Raw genomic sequence first — 26,130 nt, forward strand, 5'->3', positions numbered from 1 at the left:
TCCACACTGGATGAGTAAATGAATGAATGAATGAATGACCCCTGCATCTCCCCATCTTCATTATCAGTATCCACAAAACTGCTTTAAGCAGGCCTGTAGGGACAGAGTAAGAAGCTAAACAGGGCCACGTTTATGGTGCAGGTGGGAGGGAGAGGTTGGGGACCCCACTGCCGGATTTCACATCCATAACTAGCCGCCCCCTTCTGGAGAAGGGCGGGTGTGGGCAACGCTGTCGGTCCAAGCTCCCCGAGCAGCAGGTTCCAGATCCGAGTTGGTACCAGAAAGGGAGCTGCTCGGCCCCGTCTACTGAAGCGCCATCTAGCGGTGGCTTCGTGAGTCTGCAGCCGCCTTCCTCTTGAGGGAGCACGGGGCCCTTCCGGTCTTTATTGCTGGGACTCAGACTACGCTTGTGGGGTTAACAAGGCCCCATGGGCCCTGAACCTCCCCCAGAGAAAGGACCTGATCTAGAAGCACGGGCTGTAGTCCCTCCCTCCATCCAGCTGTGCTGACCCTTCAGTCAGAGTGCACTCTGGACCTCGGGTGGGGTTGCCGGGGGGCGTGACTCAGGAAGCAGACACCCCATAGTCCCCACAGTGGGGGACCCCTGGGTCCTGGGTTAAGGACCTGGTCGGAGAGGAGGTAGCCTGGGGACGCAGGCCCAGACCCCGTGCGGGTGTCTTGCTTCTAGGGAGCTGCTGAGGTGGGGGCTCTTACCTCGATGGCCAGCACCCCTATGGCGAGGGCTCCAGCCAGGTAGACATAGGTTTCGAAGGCGTTGAGGATCACTGTGTAGCAGCCCTGGGAAGGAAGGACCAGAGGTGAAGCCATAGCCAGGAGGGACAGGGCTCAGGGGCCAGTCGCAGGACGAGAGTGTGAAGCCTGGGACCTGGCATCTGGCCCCAAAGCTCAGCCCACCCTGTCCCAGCACTGTTGGGACAGTTTGGTGGGGAGGTGGTGGGAGGCAGAAGGCCCATCAACACACCAATGTGGCAGCATTTCCCCAAAGACCCTCTGGGCCCTCTGGTCCCTAAGGCAGGGCTGAAAACTGCAGCCTGACTGCCACCGAATCAGCCACAGGCCTTTTCTATGCAGCTGCCACAGTGGTTGGAATATTGGGCAATTTCCCATCAATTTATGGCTCCCTGCTGCTCTCAAAAAAATAAGAAGATCCAAGAATTCCCATTGTGGCTCAGTGGGTTAAGAACCCGATTAGTATCCATGAGGATGTGGGTTCCATCCCTGGCCTCACTCAGTGGGTTAAGGATCTGGCATTGCTGTGAGCTGTGGTGTAGGTCGCAGACATGGCAGGGATCCTGTGTTGCCGTGGCTGTGGTGTAGGCCAGCAGGTGCAGCTCTGATTCGACCCCTAGCCTGGGAACCTCCATACGCCACAGGTGCAGCCCTGGAAAGAAAAAATAAATCAGAAGAGCCAGCAAGGTAAACCATCATTTCTACATGGCAGTACTGGCGATCCACAGTCCCCACCATTCCCTACTGCCCCACACCCACCCCCTCTCCTCATTCCCATTAGCTGTCTGGCAGGGGAAGGATTTTGGTTTGCAGCCTCTGCTCTAAGGAAACACAGCCGATTCTTCAAGACCCAGCACATACGTCACCTCCTCCAGGCAGCCTTCCATGACCAGCCCAGCTCTCACAGGGCCCTTTCTAAATGGACTGAATTCCTATGCTAGGACTGCTTTCTCAAGCAATCCTCAGGATACACAGAGATGGAGATGGGGCCAGTGGGACAGGAAGAGAGAGGATGGCATGTGCGTGTGTGCGAGCAGGGCCAGGCGCTGCCGGCACATGATCCCTGCCCCATCTGACCCAGAGTGCCCCACGCCTTGGTCATCTTGAGGTTCACGCTCCCCTCCCCCAGCATCCTACTGACCAGCGACTGATGTGTGGTAGTTGCTTTGAAAGAAATGTATTTTTCAAGGAGGAGAACTTTCTTTTATGAGAACCGGCATATTCTGGGGGCCCAGCCAGAGGACGTACAAGGGAAGGAGCCCCCGGCTTGGGGTGGCATCATGCCTGGAGGGTGACGCTGGCTGTTTCTGGGCTCTGTTGATTCTCTGGTGATCACACACATTGTCAATCACCCAGAAGCCCCGCCTCATTGACCGGAAGTGGAAGTGAGGCTGCACCTGGGCAGATGGACAGCAGCCTAATCTGGGCAGAGTGGCAGGTGGATGGCAGGGGACCTGCCTGCTGGAAGCTGATGGGGGTTGGGCAGGGAAGGCCTGCACAGGCTCTCCCTTGAGCCCCCGGAGCAAACAGGATCTACCCAGGTAAGTAGACCCCTCCAGCGCAATAACTTGGATCCGGAATGCTCCTGGGGCTGACACTGTGTCATAACTGTCTGGGAGGGGGTTAGCAACACAGACACTAAGGCCTGGCCCCCAAGACTCTGGATCAGGGAGTCTAGTGTGGAGCCAGGAACCTACATCGTGGGCAAATGCCCCGCGGTGATTTCTAACGCCCATGCCAAGGCCAGGCTCTGAGACACCCCAGGCCTGGCAAGGATACAAGGAGAGAAGGTCCGAAGCTGAACCCTGGGGCCTCATCTCAGCTGTGCCACTGGGAGCCCAGCCACAGGCTGGCTGGTTGGGAACCTGGCATGGTTGGAGGTGGCCTCAGAGCTGGCAGGGCAGGTCCCTCCACCAGCCAGGCCAGGGGCCACCCTAGATCTGCATGCAAACCGGCCCTCAAACTTCCAACCCCTCACTCTGTTTAGCTCTTTTTTTTAAAATTGTTTTATCTTATTTCATCTTTTGCATTTTGGGGGCACACCCGCAGTATATGGAAGTTCCCAGGCTAGGGATTGAATCGGAGCTATAGCCACTGGCCTACACCACAACCACAGCAACGTGGGATCCGAGCCGCATCTGCGACCTACATTACAGCTCACGGCAACGCTGGATCCTTAACCCACTGAGCGAGGCCAGGGATCAAACCCACATCCTCGTTGATACTAGTTGGGTTCATTTCCACTGCGCCACAATGGGAACTCCCTTAGCTCCTTTTTATTTTATTTTATTTTGTTTTTGTCTTTTTGCCTTTTCTAGGACCGCTCCCACAGCATATGGAGGTTCCCAGGCTAAGGGTCGCATCAGAGCTGTAGCCGCTGCCCTACGCCAGAGCCACAGCAACTTGGGATCTGAGCTGCGTCTGCAACCTACACCACAGCTCACAGCAACGCTAGATCGTCACCCTCCTGAGCAAGGCCAGGGATCGAACCCGTAATCTCATGGTTCCTAGTCGGATTCGTTAACCACTGAGCCATGACGGGAACTCCCCTTAGCTCCTTTTTAAAGCATCTGAACCCTAACACGTAGAACAAGCTAGCCTGCTCTGGGCAAAGGGAAGGGGACAGGAGAAGCCTGGGAGGGAGGCTGCCACTCGCCCCCCAGTAGACCAGCCCACCCCCTACCCCAACACAGCCCAGGTTTTAATGCCCTTTGAGGGGCCATCCAGAGAAGCAGCAGCAATAACATGAGGAGAGGGGCTGCAACCTGCCACTTGCTTACTGGGTGAACTTACAGGCACACCCCATTTTGTCATTTCATGGATACTGTGCTTTTTTTGTTTTGTTTCAAGACATTGAAGGTTTGCAGCCCAACCACTGTGTTGAGCACGTCTCTTGGCACCGTTTTTCCAACAGCATTTGCTCACTTCATGTCTCTGTCACATTTTGGTAATTCTTCCACTATTTTAGACTTTTTCCTTATTACACGTGTTACGGGGATCTGTGACCAGTGATCTCTGATGTACTATTACCTCTCATTGAAGGCTCAGATGATGACTTTTAACAAAACATTTTAAGGGAGTTGCTATTGTGGTGCAGCGGAAACGAATCCGACTGGTATCCATGAGGATATGGGTTTGATCCCTGGCCTCTCTCAGTGGGTTAAGGATCCGGTGTTGCTATGAGCTGTGGTGTAGGTCACAAACGTGGCTCAGATCCCGAGTTGCTGTGGCTGTGGTGTAGGCCGGTAGCTGCAGCTCCAATTCAATCTGATTCAGCCCCTAGCCTGGGAATCTCCATGTGCTGTGGGTGCAGCCATAAAAAGTGGGGGGAAAAAAAGCATTTAAAAATTACAGTATTTACATTGTTTGTTTAGACATAAAGCTATTGCCCACTTAGGAGGCTACAGTTTAATGTAAATAGAACTTCCACATGCAATGGAAAGCAAAAAATTCATGTGAGTCGATTTATTGGGGGGGGGGCGGGTCTGGAACCGAACCCGCAGCATCTCTGAGGTGTGCCTGAGTTTATTTTTCCTAGGCCTCATTTGCCCCATCCATAAACTAGGGCTGTGGAGGCTAACTACATCATAGGATTGTCCTGAGGATAAAGTGAGATGCAGTGGATGAGACACTTTGAACAGTGTTGGCAGGGAGCTGGCCCCAGTCCTGTTGGGGCCCTGCTCCCTCCCCAGGCCTCTCGGAGCGCAGCCTGGCAGCTGAGAAATGCCTGAGTGCAGAGTTGGGTGTGTGGGTTTACCCTCTATGGCCCCAGGGGTTGTGCAGCTCTCTCTCCCTCTCTCACACCCACACACACATGCACACACATGCACCTATACCACAGGGGGGCAGGAGAAGCCACACTCCCCTTCCTGAATATGAAACTGACTTTGACATACATCGCTCAGGGTCAGGGCACCTTAACTGCACATCCGCCCTCTGTTGGACTCTGGCACCGAAGATCTTCTGGGTCCCTGGGCCGAACCAAGCAGACTGGGCTGCTGGAAGCCCTGAGACTGAGATGTCCTTGGAGGGAGCAGGGAGATGGGTGCACGGAAGATGCCACCAACACCGAGTGAGTGTCTGCTCTGTCCAGAACTCTGCTGGGGCCTCACGAGTGCTCAAGGTCACACCCAGAGGCAGGGAGGAGGAGTTACACGGAGGGGAGTGCAAGTCCCATGAGCCGAACTAGGAAGCCCTGGTTCTTGCTCACCACACAGGGTCCCTGTCTTGGGGGTCCAGAGCTGCTGGCAGCTTGGGTATCCCCTCTTCCTCCTGCTTAGGATGCAAGGCCACCCTGAGCCCCAGCCTGCCCAGCGAGATGGTGCAGGGCACCATCTCTCCCCAGCCTGCCCCCGCAGACCGAGGGTCCCTTAGCCGTGTGGCTGTCAGCGCCCATCCTCCCTGTCTGCAGGGAGGGACCATCCCCCGACCCCCGGCTCCTGACTGCAGTCACCTCCCACCCGCTCCCCGCCCCCCCAGCCTACAACCTAATCTGACAAAGGGCAGCTAGGCCAGAGGGGCCACCAGAAAGGCCACCCACAGGACTCAACATGCCCCAGACCAGATCTAAGATCGCCTCTCAAACCAGAACCTATGGAGTCACCCTCAGCACCGCCTCATCCTCCTTTCCCTTCCCAGAAGCCAACCTCCCACCGTTTTACGTTCGGAGTCACTTCTCAGACCCATAAGCCTCCCTGCATCGCCACTGCCATCATCCCAGTCTAACCCATCACTGTTTCTCACTGGGATCAGTGTAAAAATCCCTCCGGTGCCCTCAGGACCACCTCTGATCCCTGGCCACTGAGCAGCCAGAGTGCCACCATGGCCACGACCCCAAGTAGAACTTGACACAGAATTCTTTGCTCTTCCAGCATCCTTGCCATGGGCCCGCCAGCACTCCGTGGTCTGACCCAGCAAACAGCATCACCTTGAGCTAGTTCTTGCCGTGTTCACTGTGCTCCAGCCATACGGGCTTTCTCTTGGTTCCTGGAGCACACTATGCTCCCTCCTACCCCAGGGCCTTTGCACAGGCTGCTTTTGCTTCCTGGTTGGGGGGGGGCACACTGAGGATAAAGCAGAGGAACAGCGGTGCTGTGGGGAGAGAAGACTTTAGACCACTTTGAACAGTGGGGAAACTGGATGGTTTCCTCTTTTTTTTTTTTTCTCCTTTTTTGTCTTTTTGTCTTTTTAGGGCCACACCCACGGCATATGGAGGGGATCTAATAGCTGCAGCCACCGGCCTATGCCACAGCCACGGCAACGCCAGATGCAAGCCACGTCTGTGACCCACACCACAGCTCATGGCAATGCTGGATCCTTAACCCACTGAGCAAGGTCAGGGATTGAACCTGCGACCTCATGGTTCCCAGTAGGATTCGTTTCCGCTGCGCCACGACAGGAACATTTAGATGGTCTCCTCTTGGTGGTCACCCTACCGGCTTGGAGTCAAGGTCATGCAAGGTCTAACAAACAGACCCCCTGATTGTTTCCAGCAGGGGAACACTTTCTTGACGTGCCTGGGTGACCATCCTGATGCAGGGCAGGGTGAGGGATGGGCAGGAGAAGCTGCCGTGGTGGATTCAACTCATACCAACGGAGGAGCCCAATTATTCATTATGGATCACCTTCTTTGGGGATTTCCTCATGACTCCTCATTAGAGTTCAAGTAAACAGGGCTGATGGACCAAGGCAACACCCCTAGACGAGTGCCCTCTGCTTTAGCTCCAGCCAGCCATGTGACCAAGTCCTGGACAGGGAGACCTAAGCAGAAATCTGCTGGGGGTTTCTGGGAAAGAAGCTGGTACCACCCTTTGCTCTTCTCGGTCTTGAACATGGGTGGGGTGTTGGGAGCCATGGCAGCCACTTTGCCACCATGAAGTGCTAAGCACACGGAGAGGCCACAAGGATCACAGCGACTCAGCCTTGACTGACATGATGGAGCCATCATGTGAGACGCCATCATCTTCCAGAATTCTTGCCATGTGTGAAACACAAAGGCGTGTGCTTAAGCGGCTTTAGTTTAGATTTTCAGTTACTTGGAATCAAACATGCTGCTCCCAGACTCAAGACTGTGATGAGGCTATGAAGTGAAGTCAGAAATGCATCCTGGGCTTCAGGAAGTGGGCTTTGGAGAAACAGCCAATTGAGACAGTCCCTCAGCAGGGGCTTTTAAAAGGGAAGAATGCTCAGGAGGGTTGTGAGTATCTCAGAAAAGGAATCCCAGAAGCCAATCTCCGGGAATCCTCAGGAGGGAGGGGACATTCAGCATGAAGAGCTAATGCAGCTGCACGGGGACCTCTGAGGAGCTTTGATCTCAAAGCCGTGCCCGGGAGACGGAAGGAGGTGTCCTAACAGAGGACGCATCCGGAACAGCAAAGCATGTGGGGAAGAAGCCCTCAGAGAACAGGGCCCATGAGAAGCCTCCCATGAGAAGCCTTAGGATAAAGTTTCGGCTGTGGGCGGCAGGTGTCCCAACAGCAGCTTCTTCAAGGTAGTTTTTCTGTCTTTCTCGACTCCTTAGCTGGGCTGACTGCTCTGCTCCATGGAGTTGTCTGTAGCCCAGGCACCTTCTTTTTCTCTCTTTGTACTTTTCTGTGTGTGTGTGTGTTTTTGTCTTTTCTAGGGCCACTCCCCGCGGCATATGGAGGTTCCCAGGCTAGGGGGTCGAATTGGAGCTGTAGCCACCAGCCTTCGCCAGAGCCACAGCAACGCGGGATCCGAGCTGCGTCTGCAACCTACGCTGGATCCTTAACCCATTGAGCGAGGCCAGGGATCGAACCCACAATCTCATGGTTCCTAGTCAGATTCATTAACTACTGTGCCACAATGGGAACTTTTTTTTTTTTTTTTTTTTTTTTGATAATTTTTGGCTGCGTCCTGTAGTGTGTGGAAGTTCCCGGACTAGAGGCTGAACCCACACCACAGCAGTGATCCACACCACTGTAGTGACAACGCTGGACCCTTCACCTGCTATGCCACAAGCAAACTCTGGGGCACCTTCTCTCTTGATGTTCTGACATCCTAGGGAGCTACCCTCCTCTGCCAGGCCTGAGATGGCTGTCACCATGGCTGTCACCCCCAGCCAGAGGGGGAAGGGGGGAGGGGTGAGCATAACCTTTTTCTTAAGGATGTGACTCAGCTGCACAACACTTCTGCTCGCCTCCCTTCGGCTAGAACTTGGTCAATGGCTTAGCTGCAAGAGGCTGGGGAGGGAGCTTTACTGGAGGTCACAGGGCCTTATCAACGCCATCTTTCCGAGGGGAAAGCAGGAACCGAGCATGGGGGCAGCCAGCAGTCTCTGCCATTGTATCGGGAATCTGAGGTCTGGAGAGCATGTCTCGGCCACGGTGATGTTGCTGCTAACAGCCCAGGTCTGCCTGACATCACAGCCTGAACGCCGCCCCCCCCCCCCCCCCCAACATCCCACAGGCTTTCCTTGTGGCTGAGACCTCACTCCTGGGGTGGCTGTCCCTGCCCCGAGCTGATCTCAGGACCTTCATTTCTTTAGTTGGGCCTCTCTCCCCCACTGCAGGGAGGCAAGACCATGAGGGGCAGAGAAACGTGATTCTCGGGGCCTTAAAGGCTTTGACGTGACCTGGGCAGGTGCGGTGATGGGGTGCTGGGTTCCACATCAGATGGTGGGGTCAGGCCTCAGCCCGACCCTCCCTTCCCCTGGGACTCTAGGAGGCTGGCCTTGAGCCTCGCCTCCACCCCGGTCTCTTCAGCCTATCATCTAGTTTTATTTTCTTCATAATGAAGTTTTTATTTCATGGGAAATTAGGGCTTTTTATGTGTTTGCTGCTTGCTTCTCATCTGCTTTGTCTGCTTACACTATGAGCCCCACAAGAGCAGGGACCTGGTCTGCTTGTCCCCTGCCGTGGTCCTTGCATCTGGAACTCTCCCACGAGGTCCTCATTCAAGGCCCAATCGAGTGAAAGCATCCTCACTGTCCCCTCCCCACACACACCTGCAGAGTATGGGGACTGAGGGGCCAAGCACAAGGGCATTGTCTGTCTCACAGAAGGGGCAAGGTGGGGCCCTTGAGGTTCCCAGAGGTGGCACATGTAGGAAGGGAAGGGACTTTGTCTGAGACTGAGATGAAGTCCTTGGGTTGTAAAAGAAACCAGGGCGTCTAGGAGCTTCCCTGATCTTGGAGGACAAGGTCAGGGAATCCTTGCTCCCTTGGGGTCTGGAGGTGTGCCCCCACGGCAAACGTGAGCCTTCCCCCCAATAAAGTACACAGCTGAGGAGGGGCCCCCACTGTGGAATTCTGGTTCTGGTTCCTGAGATCTGCATTACCAGATGCTCAGGGAGCGTTCTGCTGGAAGACTGGAAAACTCCTACTCACCCTTGTACCCCAGCCAAAATGCCCACTCTTCTAGCCTGCCATCCCTAGACTGTCTGCCATCCTCATCCTTTCCCCGCTCTGGTTGGATCTCAGAGGTGGGGGTGAAGCCTTCACCAGCCCCAGTTCAGGAGTCCCATGCCGCAGCCCACACTTCCATCTGACTCCCCAAGTGCCTTCAGACCCTCCGGGCTCACACTGCCAGCACCCCCCCGCCCCCGCCCTGACTCTGGCCACCCAAGCCATGAGGGACTGGTTCCCCCTGCCTGGAGAGAGCAGGGCCCGGTACCTGCTTGTTCAGGAACAGTTCCCGTCCCAGGAGGCACTCCTCCCTGCTCAGCAGGACCCCATCCCGACTCTGGGGTTCTCTCCGGCAGCAGGCCTCAGGCACCTCGTCACTGTCCAAAGTCAGGAGTCGGAAAACTGATGCAAACTTAAAGTCTTCAGGCCCATTGACCCCACAGCAACCAAACTAGGGGAGCAAAGAGAAGGGGGGATGGGAGTGGACCCAGGCACGTGGCACACGAGACAGACACACGGCCCCTCCAAAGGCCACCGTGAGTCTCCAGGGTGGTGGAGCAGAGTCAAGACCCAGGTGTGGACTGGCTCCACCTGCTCCTCCTGTGTGACCCTGGGAAAGCCACTCAGCTTCTCTGAGCCTGCGGCATCCTCATCTGTAAAATGAGGGTGGTGGTAACAGTTCCTCCTTCGCGGGGTACTTAGCACTCAGTAAACCATTGGTATGATTACTGTATTTGAGGACAGTTGCAATTGATTGAGGACTCAAGACAGGGGAAGCCCACAGGTTTCCTCTTGAGTTTGGACTGTGATTGATGGGCCATTGCTGCCCAGGATGCTGTACAGATACAGGTTCTGCAGCTGGGTCTGGGCTGGGTGGATCAGTGCCTGATTGATTATTGATGTCTGCACGGGCACATGAGTCAGGCTGGCGCTGGAGTCCAGACACTGGCTCTCCTGGGCAGCAGGGCTCTGAATGCTCACAGCATCTGGGGCCACTCACTGTGATCATGACGGAGTTCCAGGTGGCAGAGAAGACATCTGTGTCATTGTTGCCCTGGTAGTGCTTGGTGAGCTCCTTGGTGAAGAATTCACGGGTGAGCTGGAGGCAGAGAGAGAGGGCGGGCTGGGATCCAGGGCAGCTTGGTGCAGCCCCGCTTCTTGGCCCCTCCATTGATCTGCTCTGGGGGAAACGGAGGGGGAGGCCTCTGGCCTTGATGTCAGGGATCCTCTATAGCTGCTACTTGGGGTGGCCCATCACCCCAAGTGGTGGGCTGTGGCCTCCTTGTATCCTCAGATCCCCAACATGAAAAGGCAATCTGAGCACATACCCCTCGGCAGCCTGAGGCCAGGGCAGCCTGGGAGCCTCCATCAGCCCTGCAGCTCTTCCCAGAGGAAGGGCTCGTCCATGGTCGGGGCAGGGGCGGGGAGCTGTCGTTGGGGACTTGCCCCTCTTGCCACCCCCTCCACCCTGAGCTGTTCCTCAGACACACCCAAGCATATGCACTGGGTTCCAGGTCCTGGAGAAGCCGGGGAGGGTGGGGGCAGGTGTCTCTGCGCATCCGCATTTTCCAGAACTTTCCTTGGAAGTTGCTGCTACCCTCCAATATTCCCTGTAGGTCTGAGCACCCTCCTCCCTGGCAGGGAAGGGGCGGGCTCCGGGAGGTGCCCGGCAGAGGGAGACGATTCTCTGCCTAAAGGCTGCTCCCCTCTGTGTCTTCTCCTGCTCAGCCTTCTGGGCCAGCATGTGTCTCCGGCCCCCTGGCCTTCCTCCCTGCCCTGGGTTCGTTCCCAGGGCCCCCTTGGTTGTGTAATTTGGCTCTTACAAACTCAGGGAGGGAGCTGGGGCCCTGGGTGGCTGGAGCCTCTGGGGTAAGAAGGTCGATGGGGGCAAGTTGCCCAAACTGGATACTAGCTAGGCCCTCACTGGAGGCCGCCTACATTCTGTACATTCTCTCCGACTATCCTCAGAAGGTCAACTGAAAATCTCTGGGTCACTGCTGGGCAAGGAGTGGAATGGAAGATTCAGGAATACAGTGTGGGGTTGCGCCAGATGCTTGGGAACAGCAGAGACTCTTAAGGGCCCTGTGACTCTTTCTGGAAAAGTCTTTGCAGGAAGAGGCTCGCCATTGTCTCTGGGCTGTGGGGCCTTGCTGGGATGGTGGGTCATGATGTGGGCTGAAACTGCTGGATGAGAGGCTGCTGACTCTGAGGAGGGAGGCGCTGGCCCTGAATGGCCACTGACCCCTCGCTGGTCGTGCGGGTCGGGGGTCCCGGGGCCCGGTACGTACATTTTCCCTGAAGATGAAGGCCAGGATGGCCGCCGACAGCTCCGCTAAGAAGATGATCAGGATGAACAGGAAGAACTGCAGAGAGAAGGAAGGCAGCCTCGTGAGCCCCCGGGCAGCGGGAAGCGGACAGGCGACCGCTCACCGAGGTGCCCTTCCATCTGTCACACAACTGATGCAACACACAGATTTTGTAAGACGAAGGAGCTTAACTGCCATAAGCCAGTCATTTTTTCATCATCAGCATGCCAACAATCCATCTTTGGGGGCCAACAAGGTTGTACTACAAATATGGAAAAAGTAAACACACACAAAATGCCTTCTGTGCAAATGGCACCCCTTAGACGAGGCCCCTTGTGCAGTGTACAGTCTGGATAACCCTCCTTGGCAACCCTCAAAGGAGATCCATGTTGAAACCTGCTTAGACCGCTTCTGAACCGTGGGAATCCTGCGGTCTCTGGGAGTCCCTGGCTGGCTGTCCCCACCCCACCAGCCCCGGGGCCACCTCTTCGGCCCTGCTGCTTCTCATTCCCATGGGAAGTGAGGAGCTGACCTTCATCTTCAGGTGCAATAACAGAGCAAGACTTGGGGGAAGGTGGGGTGTCTATCAAAATCAGAAAACCCCGGGGCTGGGAGTGTGGAATCTAACATCGCCCCCTCTGCTCCACCTGCTGCATTTCTCGTTGTTGCCCAGACAGCACAGGGCTCGGTACCTGGGTATCAGATGAGTGAATGAACTCATGAAGACCGCCTCACCATAATGGCCTCGCCATCTGCTACCTCTCAGGCCCTGACCTGTGTGGTCGTTGTTTTGGGCTCACGGCTCAGGCAGAAGAAAGAGGAAGCGGCTGTGGCCTCAGCACACGGCACGGCCTGCACCCCTGCACTGACGGTCTGTGACAGTCCTGGAGTTGTCACCTCACCTAGAGACCGCCAGCGGGAGCCTGAATTCCCCATGCACACGGAGACCAGCCACCTCAGCTGGCTGCCCTGTGACCAGCTACCCAGCTGCTTGGGTCACGGTCGTCGGAATCGCCAGCCTGTGTCCCCCGGGCTGGAAGGGGGCAAGGGTCCTGGGCTTGGATTCTGGACACCTCCGCCCACCCCGCCTCCCTTAATGTGACTTGGGACGACCACTCAAACCCCATCGAGCCTCAGTTCCCTCATCAGTAAAACGGGGATAACAACGCCCTACTTGCCAGGGTCACGGGAGGGAATAACGCCGTCGCGGAGGTGAGGGTCCTGCGTGCCATCCACGCGGATGAGCAGAACCCATCGCTGAGGCCCTTACCCGCGAAGGAGCCTGGCTGTGGTGCACGCCCCACGCGGTCCCTCACAGACACTCTGTGGGTGCGGATGACGCCCTTGGGTGTCTCTCCCCGGATCACCTCTCTTCTGGTCAAAAGCCTTCTGTCCCGTTAGCCTCACCCCGAGGAGACCTAGTCCTAGTCCCTCGATGATGTTGCAGTGTCAACAGTGGCTGAGTCCAGGTGTGGAGGTTTCTCCAAACTCCTGGGGCTATGGACCACTTTCCGGAAGCGCTTAGGATGGATGTCAAGTTGATCTGTCCAGGGTGTGGACGTGAAGTATCTCCTAGACCTGCCTCAAAGCTTTGCCTTGGTATCTATCTATCATCTATCTGTCATTCATCCATCCATCCATCCATCTATCTATCTATCTATCTATCTATCTATCTATCTATCTACCCATCTATCCATCTATCTATCTATCTATCTATCTATCTATCTATCTATCTATCTATCTATCTATCTATCTACCCATCTATCCATCTATCCGTCTCTCTATCTATCTATCCTTTCAGGGCCGCACCTGCAGCACATGGAGGTTCCCAGGCTAGGGGTTGAATTGGAGCTATAGCCACTGGCCTATACCAGAGCCACATCAATGCCAGATCTGAGCTGCATCTGTGACCTACACCACAACTCACAGCAATGCCAGATCCTTAACCCTCTGAACAGGGCCAGGGATCGAACCCATGTCCTCACCGATACTAGTCAAGTTTGTTACTGCTGAGCCATGACAGGAACGCATGCTTTGGTTTTTAAATGTCCAAATCCAAGGAGAGCCCCTGGCTCAGCCAGATCGGCTGGCACAAGGCATGCATCATTCGAGAGGCATGCATCACAGGGTGGGGGTGGGATGCGGGGGGGGCGGGGGGGTGTCTCACCGGGTTCAAGCTCATGGTCTCAGGTCTCCTAGAGGCTTGCCTGGCATCAGAACCTGATGCCTGCCCCAAGGTCTCTTCTCTGCTTAGCCTCCACGTCCAGAGGGGAGGACACAAGCCCGAGAAGGAGAATGGCTTGCCCTCCAAAGGTGCGCAGCTCAAACATTTTGAGAGGAAATCTTGTCCTCTGCTTCCAGCTCTTTTCAGAGCACCTCGCTACCCTTTCTGGCTCTGCTGATGAGCGCAGCTCAGGCCTGGCCTGGCAGTGGCTCCTCGGAACCCGGGGGCCCTGGTTCTGACAGGTCGGGGCAGCCTTGCTGCAATTGGCTGTGCATGGCGACCTTGGACTGAGGAGCAGAGGCAGGAATCCCCAGCTGGGGAGGAGAGTGACAGGGCCTCCGGTACCCCGCCCCTCACCCTGGGCAGGCTCAGCCCCACCTCGATACCCATCTCCACCCTCCTCCACTTCCGCCAGCTGGTCCTTGAGCCAAGAGGCATGTTCCCCACTGACAGCCTCCCATCCCCATGACAGTGACAGAGGGCCTGGCAGGGCTCCTGGCACCTCCATTTGGCCGGTGACGGATGGTCATCCGGTCCTGTTCCACATGGCCTCCGCAGAGCCCCGTCCTGCCCTCTGCCCTCTTGGTGGAATTGCTGGCAAGTCCTCAGGCTGGCTGAGAGCAGCCTCAGAAGTGGTTTCCAACCCGGCGATCCAATTGAGCTGTCTCTGCCTATCGATCGCGGTTTAGACAGTTATAAACTATGAATGAGACAGTACTTGCGACCTCCGCGTGCTCATCACTCTGGGAGCGTGCTGCGTGCTTTCCAGGGGACTTAGCAGCGCTTCGGCGACATGAGGCAGAAGCGCTGTGCATTAGGCTGGCAGGATGAGAGAACTGCTCAGGTGTGGCTCAGCACCAAGAGGAAGCCCAGCCTTCCAGAAGCCAAGCGCTGGTGTGGGAAAACTTGGGAAACATAACAAGAGCTCCATCGATGAGCACTTAGCACCTGAGCCCTGTGGCTCTTACACGGATCATGTCACTGAACCCTCTGGGCAGCCTGGCAAAGCAGCTGCTGTTATCATCGGCACCTGTCTTACGGATGAGGAAACTGAGACTGTGAGAGGGTAGAAGACCTAGCTGGGCCAGCTGGTAAGTGGCACAGTTGGGATAAACATGGGAACACAGCCTCCTAAGACCATGTTATGCCAGAACCCAGAAGAGCCTCCAGGTCTGAAGACTTCAGCTGGCCAGCAGGCTCTCTTGTGGATCGACAGCCATCCGTTTAGTTTCCCGTTTATCAAATGCTCCTATGTGCCAGGACCAGAGTTAAGCAAGACGCCCATTTTCTTCTTGAGTCCTGATCACAACACTATGGCTGGGAAGGAGGTATTATTACCTTCCTTTTACATATGAGGAATCAGAAGTTCAGAGAGGTTAAGTCACTGGCCCCAGGGCACACAGCCACAAACTGGCAGAGCAGGGATTAGAACCAGGCTTTTCTGATTCCAAAGCCCACGCTCTTACCTACACCTTCCAGACCACCTCCTCTCCGTTTCTTCATTCCAGGGCTTTATTGGGCACCTACTCTGTGCCAGGTACTGTGCTACCTGCCAGCAGGGACACACAAGGCAGAAATGTGGTCCCCATCCTGATGGAGGGTCCATTGAGGCAAGATTCAGGATTCATGAAATGAAATTCATGGGATGAAAAGCGTACGATTCATGGGATGAAATGCAAGAGTGAACCTGGTCACACCTCGATGGGGAAAGCCGGCCTCCCCAGAGGAAGGGAGTCTGCCCAGCTCCTGGCCATCGCTCCCTCCTGGAGCAGGACTCCCCAAATATAGGGACTTGGGCATGTGAGGGGGCGTCCCCTGAAGGAAAGCGAAGGGTGTGGGGCCAGCACCCATCACAGGGTCACTTCTCCCAACTTCTAGGGCATGAAATCATTTCCCCCTGCTTTAACAAGGCGGCCACTGGCTATTAGAGAAGTTCCCCCGACGCTTCCCGGGGCTCCCCCTAACGGAGACCTTCCCTAGGGTTTGCTCGCCTCGAGTTCATCTGACCTCATCATATTTGCCTAAGGACACATTTGCAGGAATTGCTGAACAGTAAATGTACATCATTTTGCTAAGGATCAGAGAATTTGTAAAGGGGTAAAAACTGCTATTTTGCCTACGTGTGAGCATCTCCAGGCTTTTCTAACCCATCTGCCTACAGCACGTCTGCTCTTCATTCTCATTTCTAATAAATATTTACCAAATGCCCAGACTTCATGTGCAATTCAGCTCATTTATCGCTTTGAAATTACACCCATCTCTTTCTGCTGTTCTTTCCAATTTAGCAAGCCTTTGTTATCAAGTATTTTAAAAATGTGAATCTTTAAATAAATGGGCTAAAAACATCCCTTGAACTACTCATGGATGAGCGACTAGGAAAAAAGGGGATGCCGCGGAATGTCCCTAAGAGACCGACTTTGTCCTGTTGTTCAGGAAAATGCTGTGAAATTCATCAGCGGGAATGTTTGGGACATGTTTCTTTAGAAAAGTAGATCATGGAGTTCCCGTTGTAGCTCAGTGGGTTAAGAACCCAACTAGTATCCTTGAGGATGTGGGTTCAATCTCTGGCCTTACTCGGTAGGTCAAGGATCCCACATTGCCACAAGGTGCAGCATGGGTCACAGATGCGACTCGGATCCCGCGTTGCTGGGGCTGTGGCGTGGGCTGGCAGCTGCAGCTCCGATTCGACCCCTAGCCTGGGAACTTCCATACGCCATGGGTGTGGCCCTAAAAAAAGAAAAAAGAGAAGTTGATCATCAGGTGACATGGACATTAGGCTTACTGTCCCTGGGCTGAGGGTCACCGGACCCCCTTAGGGTTTAGCCTCAGGGCAGGGGCGGGGCATGCCCGGCTAACCCCTACCCCCAAGCCTCTGCTCTCTGCAGGCCTCTGAGGCAAGTTCCAGAGGTGCCTAAACTTGCTCCCTCTTGGCCCTTCTCAAGACAAGTCTCCCCTCCCTGCCCAAAGGTTGAGGAGGTGGCTCAGACCTCTTAAAGGACCCCAGGGGCTACCAGCAACGAGGCTTGGAGCCCCTCTTCAGCTAGAACTGTCACACAGCCAGGTCCAGGTTGGAAGAGACAGGAGATCCTCTTATTTTTTAGATCATGAGTCTTTCTGAAAACCTTCCAGAAGCTGTGGTGCCCCCCCCAATGCAACACATATGTACACACACATGCACACAGAGGCCCTGACATGATATTTTGCACCTAATTTTGGGTGAGTTTTGAACCACTTGAGTCCCTTCCAGGTCAAAAGCCCCTGGATAAGACCCTGGTCTGAGAGACAGGAGACCTGGGTTCAAGAGGGCCCTGTCTTTGACCTGCACTGTGACTTCAGGATTGTGTGTGCTGGGCATCTGAGAGAGGGACAGAGAGAGAGAGAGGGAGCAGGAGTGGGGAGGGGAGGGAAGAGGGGAAGCAGAAAAAGTAAAGAAAGCGGGAGAGGCAGGGAGAGGGGACAGAGGCAAGGCAGCAAGAATAGAAACCAAAGGATCAGGAGAAAGGCAGAGATAGACACGGAGACAAAAGTAGAGAAATAGAAAAGAAAGGGAGAAAAGGACATAATGAAACAGAGACAAACAAGGAGGAAGGAGGCAGAAGAGAGAGGTGGTGGGAAGGGGGGGCTTTAAGGTTCAGCCGCAGCCGGGACTTGAGGCAAATCGCCTCTGGCCCCTGGTCTCACCCCTAAGTGCCAGGAGAGCGAGGGCGTCCTTTTCTAGCTGGCAGGCTCAGAGGAGCCACACAGCTAGAGAGGGCTTGCGAGACCCGGAGCCTGCTCCCAGCCCGGAGCCCGCTCCCAGCCCGGAGCCCCAGCCTGGCTTCCTGTCCTGGCTTCAGGAATGAGCCCATTAATGTTGGATGAGCCCCAACACTGAGCCTCAACCGAGGGCCGAGGTACAGGGCAGGGGTTGGGAGGTTTGCTGTGTCCTGGGACTCCTCCTACTCAGCTCCTTTCAAAATCCCCGGCAGCCAGAGCCCAGACCTTTCCACGCACCATCTGACGCTGTGCAGAGCCCTCCACCAGGGGGCGCCCACGGGTTTCTTTGTTTCTCTCCAGCTGAAAAGTTTGCAGTGTTTACGCTGCTGCCGGGAGGCCAAAGGGACCCAGAGCTCCCCAGCCACACATTTCACAGCTGATTTCACTTTCTCTCTGTGACACAAATGGGGGCTGTCCTGCCTGTTCCAAGCTGGGGAGGAGGCACCGTGCCAGATCTCTGCCTCCCAAAGCCACTGCTACTGGCTCAATGACAGGAGCGGACAGAAGCCTGGCCAGGAAATCCCTCAGCTGATCAGCCCATGTCACCGACCAGCCCACATCTCCCTATCATTTAACTCCTGACCCACCCACCCACCCACCCACTTGGCCAAGAGGAGTGTCTGCAAGTCGGCCCATCCACATGCACACTTTTCTAAGCTGGGCTGTTTTTAACTTACCCTCTAACAGGGTTGCCCTCAACTCAGTTTTCCCAGCCCTGGGGGCACAGCACCTTGTAGGGGAGGAAGCCCCATCACCAAAGCCCGGGGAGTAAGCAGAGGCCCAAAGCATCACAGCCCATGTGAATGCAGAAGAGCAGTGAAACAGGACATCCAAGCTCGTAACTCACGGCAGAACTGGTTGGGCCTTCACTTAACAAGCAGACAGTGAGCTCAGTGAGGTTAAGAAATTAGACCAGGAGTTTCTACTGTGGCTCAGCGGTAATGAACCCGCCTAGTATCCATGAGGGTGAGGGTTCGATCCCTGGCCTCGTTCAGTGGGTTACAGATCTGGAGTTGCTGCAAGCTGTGGTGTAGGTCATAGACATTTCTTGGATCTGGCCTTGCTGTGGCTGAGGTGTAGGCTGGAGGCTGTAGCTCTGATTTGACCCCTTGCCTGGGAACTTCCCTATGCTGAGGGTGCGGCCCCAAAAAGAAAAAAAGAAAGAAAGAAAGAAAGAAACTAGACTACAGCAGGGCACATGCACAAACCCAGGCCCACCCAGATCATCCTCGGGGACTCGCCTGCTTCCCACAAGCCCATCTTCCAGGGAGGGGTGGCCATTCTTGGCCCTCAATGCATCTACGGCAGCTAGTGAACTATGCAGCCTGGAAGGCAGATGGAGCGCTATTTATTTCATGAATAAAAGCCCTTCGGAGATCATATCATTTCTATTTTGGAAGTAGAAATGTGAAAGCTAAATGATTTATCCAATAGCCATCTTAGCTTTTACCAAGGAGTTATATATTTTAGCTCTTAAAAGCAAGTGAGTTGAAAAGCATCAAGAGTCAACACTCTCAGTTGATCCTGCCTTGGCGAATCCTGGCTCTTCAGACCTAGAGGCCAAGGCCACCCTCCACCAGGGGGCAGCTCGCCCACACAGCAGGCACGGGTCCAGGGCAAAGAGCGGGCTCCAGGAGCTGAGGCCACTGATGCATATAGGAAGGGTTGGTGGCCCTCCTGCTCCTGGCCCACCCGGCTCAGACCTCGGTGTGAGTCCCCTGCAGTGTGGACCCAGGATCCCCACAGCCTGCCCTAGGACACCTATGGGTGGGGTGGGGGTGGGGTACTCACAAACAGCAGCAGACACTTGTTCTCCCGGACGGCCCCGCAGCAGCCCAGGAAGCCGAGCAGGAAAAGCAGGCCCCCCATGGCCAGGAGGATGTAGGCACCCGTGATGAGCAGGGGGTTGGCAGCCACGATCTCGCGGAAGCCGGTGGGGTCGACCATGACCCAGATGCCCACGCCCAGCAGGCAGGCCCCGCCCAGCTGCTCCGGTGGGTCAGGAGCGGGGAGGAGAAAGAGGCAGACCCGGAGGTTAGTCCGTGCATACACCGTCTCCTGCTCCAGCTCCAGGCCCCGAGGCGCAGAGTGCCCGTGAACTGGGCAGAAACTCCCTTTGCTGCCGGAACCAACGTCCCGGCAGCGCTTTCCTCCGCTTCCAATTTCCCTACTTACCCTGCCGGAGGCGCATCACGCACCCTCTAAATCCAGTCTTTGACCCACACCCCACCTCGGGCTGCGGAGAACCATGTCCTGCAGAGCTTCTCTGCCGCTCACTTTTATATCCTCCTTGCTGTCAGTGCTGCTGGGTAATGAGGCCATTCAGTCCAACCCTCTGATTCCACACGGAGCCCCGGAGGGGTCCAGTGACTTGCCGAAGGTCACACAGCAAGTTCACGGCAGAGCCAGGGCTGAATCCCAGGCCTCCCTGACTCCAACCCCCAGGACCCTCCCCAAAGACACCAACATGCTCTGACACCTACACTGTGCCTGCATCGTGCTAGGCGCCTGGGAGAACAGTGACAAAAAAGCCATCCTCCTTGTCCTCAACAGGAGCTGTTGGTTGGGTTGGGCTCCCTACTCTCAGATGGGCTTGCAGAAAGCCTTCTTATTTATGTCTTCCTCTCCACAGCCCACCTCTCCATGCCTGACTTATCTTTGGAGAGAGGCAGCTTAGAGCGGAGAAAGGGCTGTGCCACTTATTAGCTGTGTGACCTTGGGTAAGTGGCTTAACCTCTCTGAGCCTTAGCTTCCTTGTGGTTAAAAGAGTTCCCCCCTCCCAAGGTGGCCCGGAGGAAGAAAGGACAGAACGGACGTGAACGTGCTTGGCGGGGTTCAGTACACCTCCGTTCCACTGGTCTTGAGCACAAACAAGTACTGGAAGCGGATCTGTTGCGGGGGAAACCAGACTTGAAAAGCTGGGCAGTGTCTGGAATCACCATGTGGTGGGAGGCCCTGGGGAAGGACTGAGGGGTCTGTAAGCTGGGGTGAGAGCTGCATGGTTTGAGCTGAGAGGTGATATTTTCAGGTGCAGTTGGGGGAGGGGTGGGGCGGGGTGGCCGAGGGACGCAGGGACAGCCAACGACAATCTACATCTTTACCATCTGCTGCGCAACGCCCTTCTCCTGGGACTCTCATCAAACCTCCAGGGAAACCTGTGTCCCTCCTCACAGCTGTTGGAATTTGGGGGCTCCTAGAATTGAGTGCTAGGAGTTCCCGTCGTGGCACAGCGAAAACGAATCTGACTAGGAACCATGAGGTTGCAGCTTGGATCCCTGGCCTCGCTCAGTGGGTTAAGGAGCCGGTGTTGCCGTGAGCTGTGGTGTAGGTCACAGACATGGCTTGGGTCCTGCGTTGCTGTGGCTGTGCTGTAGGCCAGCAGCTGTGGCTCCAATTAGACCCCTAGCCTGGGAACCTCCATATGCCACAGGTTCAGCCCTAAAAAGACAAAAAAGACAAGAAACAAAAAAAAATTTGTGTTCTGAATTTTGTTCCAAGGGGGCCCAGACATGAACTGAGAAGTCCAGGGTGAACTAGTCCCATTTCATGTGGGGACAGTGAGGCTGCCCAGGGTCAGCCAGCTTGAAAGTTGGGTCTGGCTCCCCCAAGTCTGTGGGGCTCCCTGCTCTTCAGGACTAGAGGCAGGGGAGGGAGTCCAGGAGAGCTGCTGAAATGTATCTTCAGTGAAATGTTTAAAAGCATAGATGGAGACAGACAGACAGAGCCGTCTTGGCCAGAGGGACCTGTCTTTCATCGTGACCCCACCCGGGGGACGTCACTGGATGTTTATTCATCCAGGTCTTGGCTGCACTAAGGTCAAAGGTTGGGGTGGGGAGTTCCCGTCGTGGCGCAGTGGTTAACGAATCCGACTAGGAACCATGAGGTTTTGGGTTCGGTCCCTGCCCTTGCTCAGTGGGTTAAGGATCCGGCGTTGTCGTGAGCTGTGGTGTAGGTTGCAGACGCGGCTCAGATCCCGAGTTGCTGTGGCTCTGGCGTAGGCTGGTGGCTACAGCTCCAATTCGACCCCTAGCCTGGGAACCTCCATATACCGTGAGAGCGGCCCAAGAAATAGCAACAACAACAACAACAACAAAAAAAAAGACAAAAAAAAAAAAAAAAAAGGTTGGGGTGGGCTCACGGGAGGAGCATGGCTCTGCTCCTGGGGGAGGCCAGGGGGCCCGAGCAGAGCAGGTGGGCTGTGCTGCGGGGCACCAGCCTGGCCCCCTGAGCCCTCAGGGCTCCTGTCCTCTCACCTATAAACCCCACAGCTTGGCTGGGGATGAAGCTGACACATTCCAGATACTTCCTAATCTAATCTTGCTTCGTTTTCAAAAAACCTGTTGAGGTAGGTGATTAAGAGATGAGGATACAGAGGGTCAGAGAGGTGAAATGTGTTTCGGATCGCATTAGCGGGTGAGATGCAGAGCTGGGCTTTGAACCCGGGTCTCAGACTCAGAGAGGTTTCAGATTTCCTCAGGTGGCGACACCAGCTCAGCCCATCCAGCTCCAATGCCCACAACTGTTCCCCCCCACTTCCTACCAGGGTCAGATCCCAAGACTGTAGCCAGGACGAAGGCCCCCAGCCTTTGTCAAGTAGCGGAACCAGCCCAGGCCTGTGCAAAACGTCTCTCCCAGGCGGGTGGGTGCTAGGAGTGCGCTGGGCACCTGCCCGCCGTGATCTCTTGGCCAGGCAGGTAGGGCTGCCTCTAGCACTGGCCCCATCCCTGTCCCTGGGACTCAGCGGCCAGTTCCACCCACCCCACAGAGGCGTGGGGAGATCCCAGGCGTGTTCTGGGAATACTTACAAATATGAAGAAATTGAAGACAAACATCAGATACTTCATGCAGCTCAGACAGTCGCCTTCCATGGTGCTCCACCTGCAAAACAGCAAGGTCCCCTCGGTCCTCCCGCTGGGGGACCCCCATCCTGAAAGAAGCCCTGCCCCTCCTCCCCCTTGGGGTGTCCCAGTGGCCAGCCTGCCCTGGTGGCTGGAGGCAGGGAGAGGGCAGCTGATAACAACGTGTCATCACAGGGCAGGTGCTTTGCCCTGTGGGGCCAGACGCAGCAGTGAGAACCCATGAGCCAGGCTGCCTGGGTTCTCCACCATTCTTGTGCTGTGTGATCTTGGGCAAATGACTCCACCTTTCTGAGTCCTGCTCTCTCCAGCTTGAAAGTGGAGATTAAAAACAGAAGCTCCCTCCCAAGCAGTGGTGGGAGGCTTCCCTGCAAGAACACAGAAATGTGCTTAGCACCACGTGGCCAGTGCTCAGCCGTCCGACATCATGACGTGACTTGAACGCAGACGTGAGCCTTGGCAGACGTGAGCCTTACATTTGGGAGAGGAGACACTCAGGCTCAGAGCCTTGAGGGACTTGCCAAGGTCACAGAGCCGGCTCGGATCCAGGGTTGGCAAACTTCCTACCACCCCACATGCCCTCTGGCCAAAGGACTGCCCAGGGAGGAGGGGTTTGGAGGGGGAAGGAGGCACAGGCACCAACCTAGGGCTCCAAACGCTGCTCCTGGGGCCAGATCCTCCCCCCGCCCTGGCTCCCTCCTTCCTGAGACCTACAGCATCCCACGTCCCCTGGACTCTCCCTGTCCCTAAGAATATGTCCATGGAGCAGGTCACTGAGTACAATTCTGTTCAGCCAACATTTATTGATGCCTGACACTAAGGCTTGAAAACGAGATGTTGCCCTCCCCATCCCTGGGGGAAACAGACAGCATCTGCCATCACAAGTCAGCCTTCAAGGTACACAAGCCGCGGTCATATTCAATACACAATATTCAATATTTTCACATTTCCTTCCCAACAGCCCTGGAAGAGGACTGACAGGCCCAGGAGGACCTACCCCTTCCTTTGTTTCAGGCTCCATGCTCCCAGCAGGCAGAGGAGGCTGAGATTCAGTGGGCCCTGTGGGTACGGTGGGCCGATTTTGCTAGCATCTCCAGGTCTATGCCACACCCGCCCACTCCCAAACCATCATCCTTGATGATAGGTCATCCTTGTCTCTTGCATCATCCCCAAACCCGGGCTAAAACAGGTCCCCCGGCCAAGCCACCAGATCTCCTCCACCTCCTTTCTCTCTGACCTTCTAGAAGCAGCATCTAACCTGCATCGGAAAATGGTGGTTTCAAGGACGGGCTCTGAAGACAGACACCCCTGGGCTCCAATCCTGGCTCTTCACACCTCTCTACCCCTGTGTCTTTGGTAAGGGATCTAACCTCTTAGAGCCTTAATTTCTTCCTCTGTAAAAGCGAGCGTTAATGCCCTGCATCACGGTGTGTTATGAGGATTAAATGAGGCATCTCACACAAGGACTCCAACAGCACCTGGCTCCTAGTGGGGTGGACAGTTTTATAAGGAACACACCTAACTTTACAGTCATGGGGGACTCGATGGGCTGTCCCTGCCCCTGAGATCAGGACCCCAGGACAATGGCCTGCACCCGGGGGACTGCATGCTGACCCCGCTCCCTCGAGCGCTTGGCTGAGGCAACACCACACATCTGCTAAGACCCTGTGCTCTTTGGAATGGGGTCATTCGCTGAGGACCGACTATTCGCCAGCCACATGCCAGCTCCATGAAGCAACTGCTTTGAATCTTTCAATGCTCCCATGAAGCAGGAAGCGGTGTGTCCATTTTACAGATGAGGACACTGAGGCTCAGAGAGGTGAAATGACCTGCCCAACATCCTGGAGCTTGTAAGCACACCCCTCAGCCCACTCCAGACCCTGTGCTCCACCTGCTCCAGGGGCCACTGTTCGGGAAGACAGCAGGGCAGAAGGAGCACTGGCCTGGGAGTCTGGAGCCCCAGTGTCCCACTCTGCATGCCGCTGCCTCTCTCTGGATTCCGTGTCTTCACAGGCAAAGCCATGGAGATGGAGTTGGACGGCCTGTCAGTTTCTGCCATCAGGCTTGGACTTGGGTGGCCCTTTGGACAGCAGAAGGGGCCACCCCAGTGAGATGCTGAGAATTCTGCAGGAGGCCAGGCTCTGGGGCCCCCTCCTCTGCCTACTTAGGCAAAAGCTGTTCTCTAGGGTCGGACGTGGCTTCAGCTGGCTCTGGCTGTTGGCAATTAAGGGGCATAATAAATATGGCAGCTCATAAACGGGCTACCTGAATTTATTATGTACCACATTCATTAGAGATTACAACTAATGGGAGGCTTATGGAGTGCTGGGCTCCCAAACCAAACGCAACAAAAGGAGACATGTCTCCTGGGAAGAGCGTCTGCCATCCGAAAAGGTGAGGCAGTAGAAAAAGAGATGATGTGAGCTGGAGGGCCGGTGGAGACAGGGAAGTGAGGATTCCAGCTCAGGGAGGGTGCAGTGTGGACAGAGGGCTTTGAGGCCTGACAGAGGATCACATCACAGCCCTGCCAGGTTTAGCTGGTGGTCTGGGACAAGATCCTGAACTGCATGAATCTGAGTTTCCTTGTCTTTAAAATCAGCATAAAAATAATGCCTTCCTTATAATATATGGAAAAAACTGAGCATGGTAGCCGATAACAGCAACAGAGTAACAGCTCGCTCTCCTTGAAGTTCTTACCATGTGCCAAGGAACACGGACAATCTCATTTAATCCTTACAAAGCGCCTGGATGTAACTCAGGTCATTTCCCCTTTTTCAGGCAAGGGAACCCCTCTGAGCCTCAGAGAGGTGGACATACTTGTCTAGGTGACACAGCATGGAAGTGCCTGAGCCAGGATTTGAACCCAGGCCTTAATCATTATTTTTAAGGAATGCCAATTCCCTTGCCCCATTCATCCATTTTCCTCCAAAATTCAGGCCTATCGTCACACCTCCTATGCCAATCTCCCACTGGCCAGAAGAGACGGCCTCCAGAGTCCTCACCCACCATCAGGCTAAAGTCAAAAGACCAAGAATTGCCCGCTCCACCAGCTCACTGGGCTTCTGAAATATGAGGACACACCTCTACGGCCAATTGGCCAGACAAGAGTGACAGACACATGGCGTCTCCAATCGCTGTCGGACCTGGGTGTTAGCTCCACCCACCCACAGCACCTTTCGGAAGAGAAGCCCATCGCCTCACAGTTCCCAAATTTACCTCTAAGGAGAGTGGGAACGAAGTCTCTAGAAGGTGGATTGAGAAGAAACTTGGGACCATGAGGGCCAGAGGCTTAACTGTTCCTCAAAAAAGGTGGTCCAAAGGCACTTAGGAAGGAGAAAGCGGTGGGGGAGGAGGGGCGCCTCTCAGCTAAAGAGAAATGCCACGCCCCCCGGGGCCAGGGGTGAAAGACCCCCTGGGGCTTCCCCAACCTATAGAGCCACCTCCTTCTAGGCTCGCGACAGTGGCTAAATCACATAACCTCCCCTTTGCTTTCATCTGCAAAATGGGGCCAGGAACGCTGACCTGCGCTGACCTGCTCAGGAAATCCTAAGGACTGAGCGTTAGAGGAGAGCCTCCTTACCGCCGGCTGGACACACGGTGACTCCGCCCCTTCCTCCCTCCCACCGCCCAGCCCCCAGGCGGCTCCTCCTCCCCGGGGGCGGGGCTCCTAGGAGGAGGAGCGGAGGATTTCAGAGCCGGGAGAATGCGTGTGGTCAGAGGTTCTCAGACTGGGTTCCCCGAGGCTAGTAATCGCCTAAAGCTATTTTCAGGATTTCAGATACTATCTCAGAAATCATTCCCTCACGGCCAGCTGGCCCAAGGGGCAAGAGCCCTGGGTTTCGGAACAATTAAACCACCCCAGGGTGGAAACCC

General features: G+C 55.4%; 1 protein-coding gene across 4 annotated transcripts in view; it reads right to left on the reverse strand.

Moving 5' to 3' along the window:
* TSPAN18 (tetraspanin 18) overlaps positions 1 to 26,130 on the reverse strand; it is a 207,417-nt gene that overhangs the window by 4,372 nt on the left and 176,915 nt on the right. For all 4 annotated transcript variants that reach the window (XM_085010089.1, XM_085010090.1, XM_021083155.2 and 1 more), the window contains 6 exons: positions 22,207 to 22,279; positions 19,193 to 19,387; positions 11,404 to 11,478; positions 10,116 to 10,214; positions 9,384 to 9,566; positions 715 to 798 (listed from right to left, as the gene is read on the reverse strand). In XM_085010089.1, coding sequence (XP_084866215.1) covers positions 715 to 798; positions 9,384 to 9,566; positions 10,116 to 10,214; positions 11,404 to 11,478; positions 19,193 to 19,387; positions 22,207 to 22,269 — 699 coding nt within the window. In that variant the 5' untranslated portion in view covers positions 22,270 to 22,279. The remainder of the gene's footprint in view (positions 1 to 714; positions 799 to 9,383; positions 9,567 to 10,115; positions 10,215 to 11,403; positions 11,479 to 19,192; positions 19,388 to 22,206; positions 22,280 to 26,130) is intronic.

Source organism: Sus scrofa, chromosome 2 (assembly GCF_054392235.1).
Source record: "Sus scrofa isolate SSC_HxYL_T2T_F1_AM1 chromosome 2, Sscrofa_HxYL_maternal_Yorkshire_Landrace_v2.0, whole genome shotgun sequence".
Classification (NCBI taxonomy): domain Eukaryota; kingdom Metazoa; phylum Chordata; class Mammalia; order Artiodactyla; family Suidae; genus Sus; species Sus scrofa.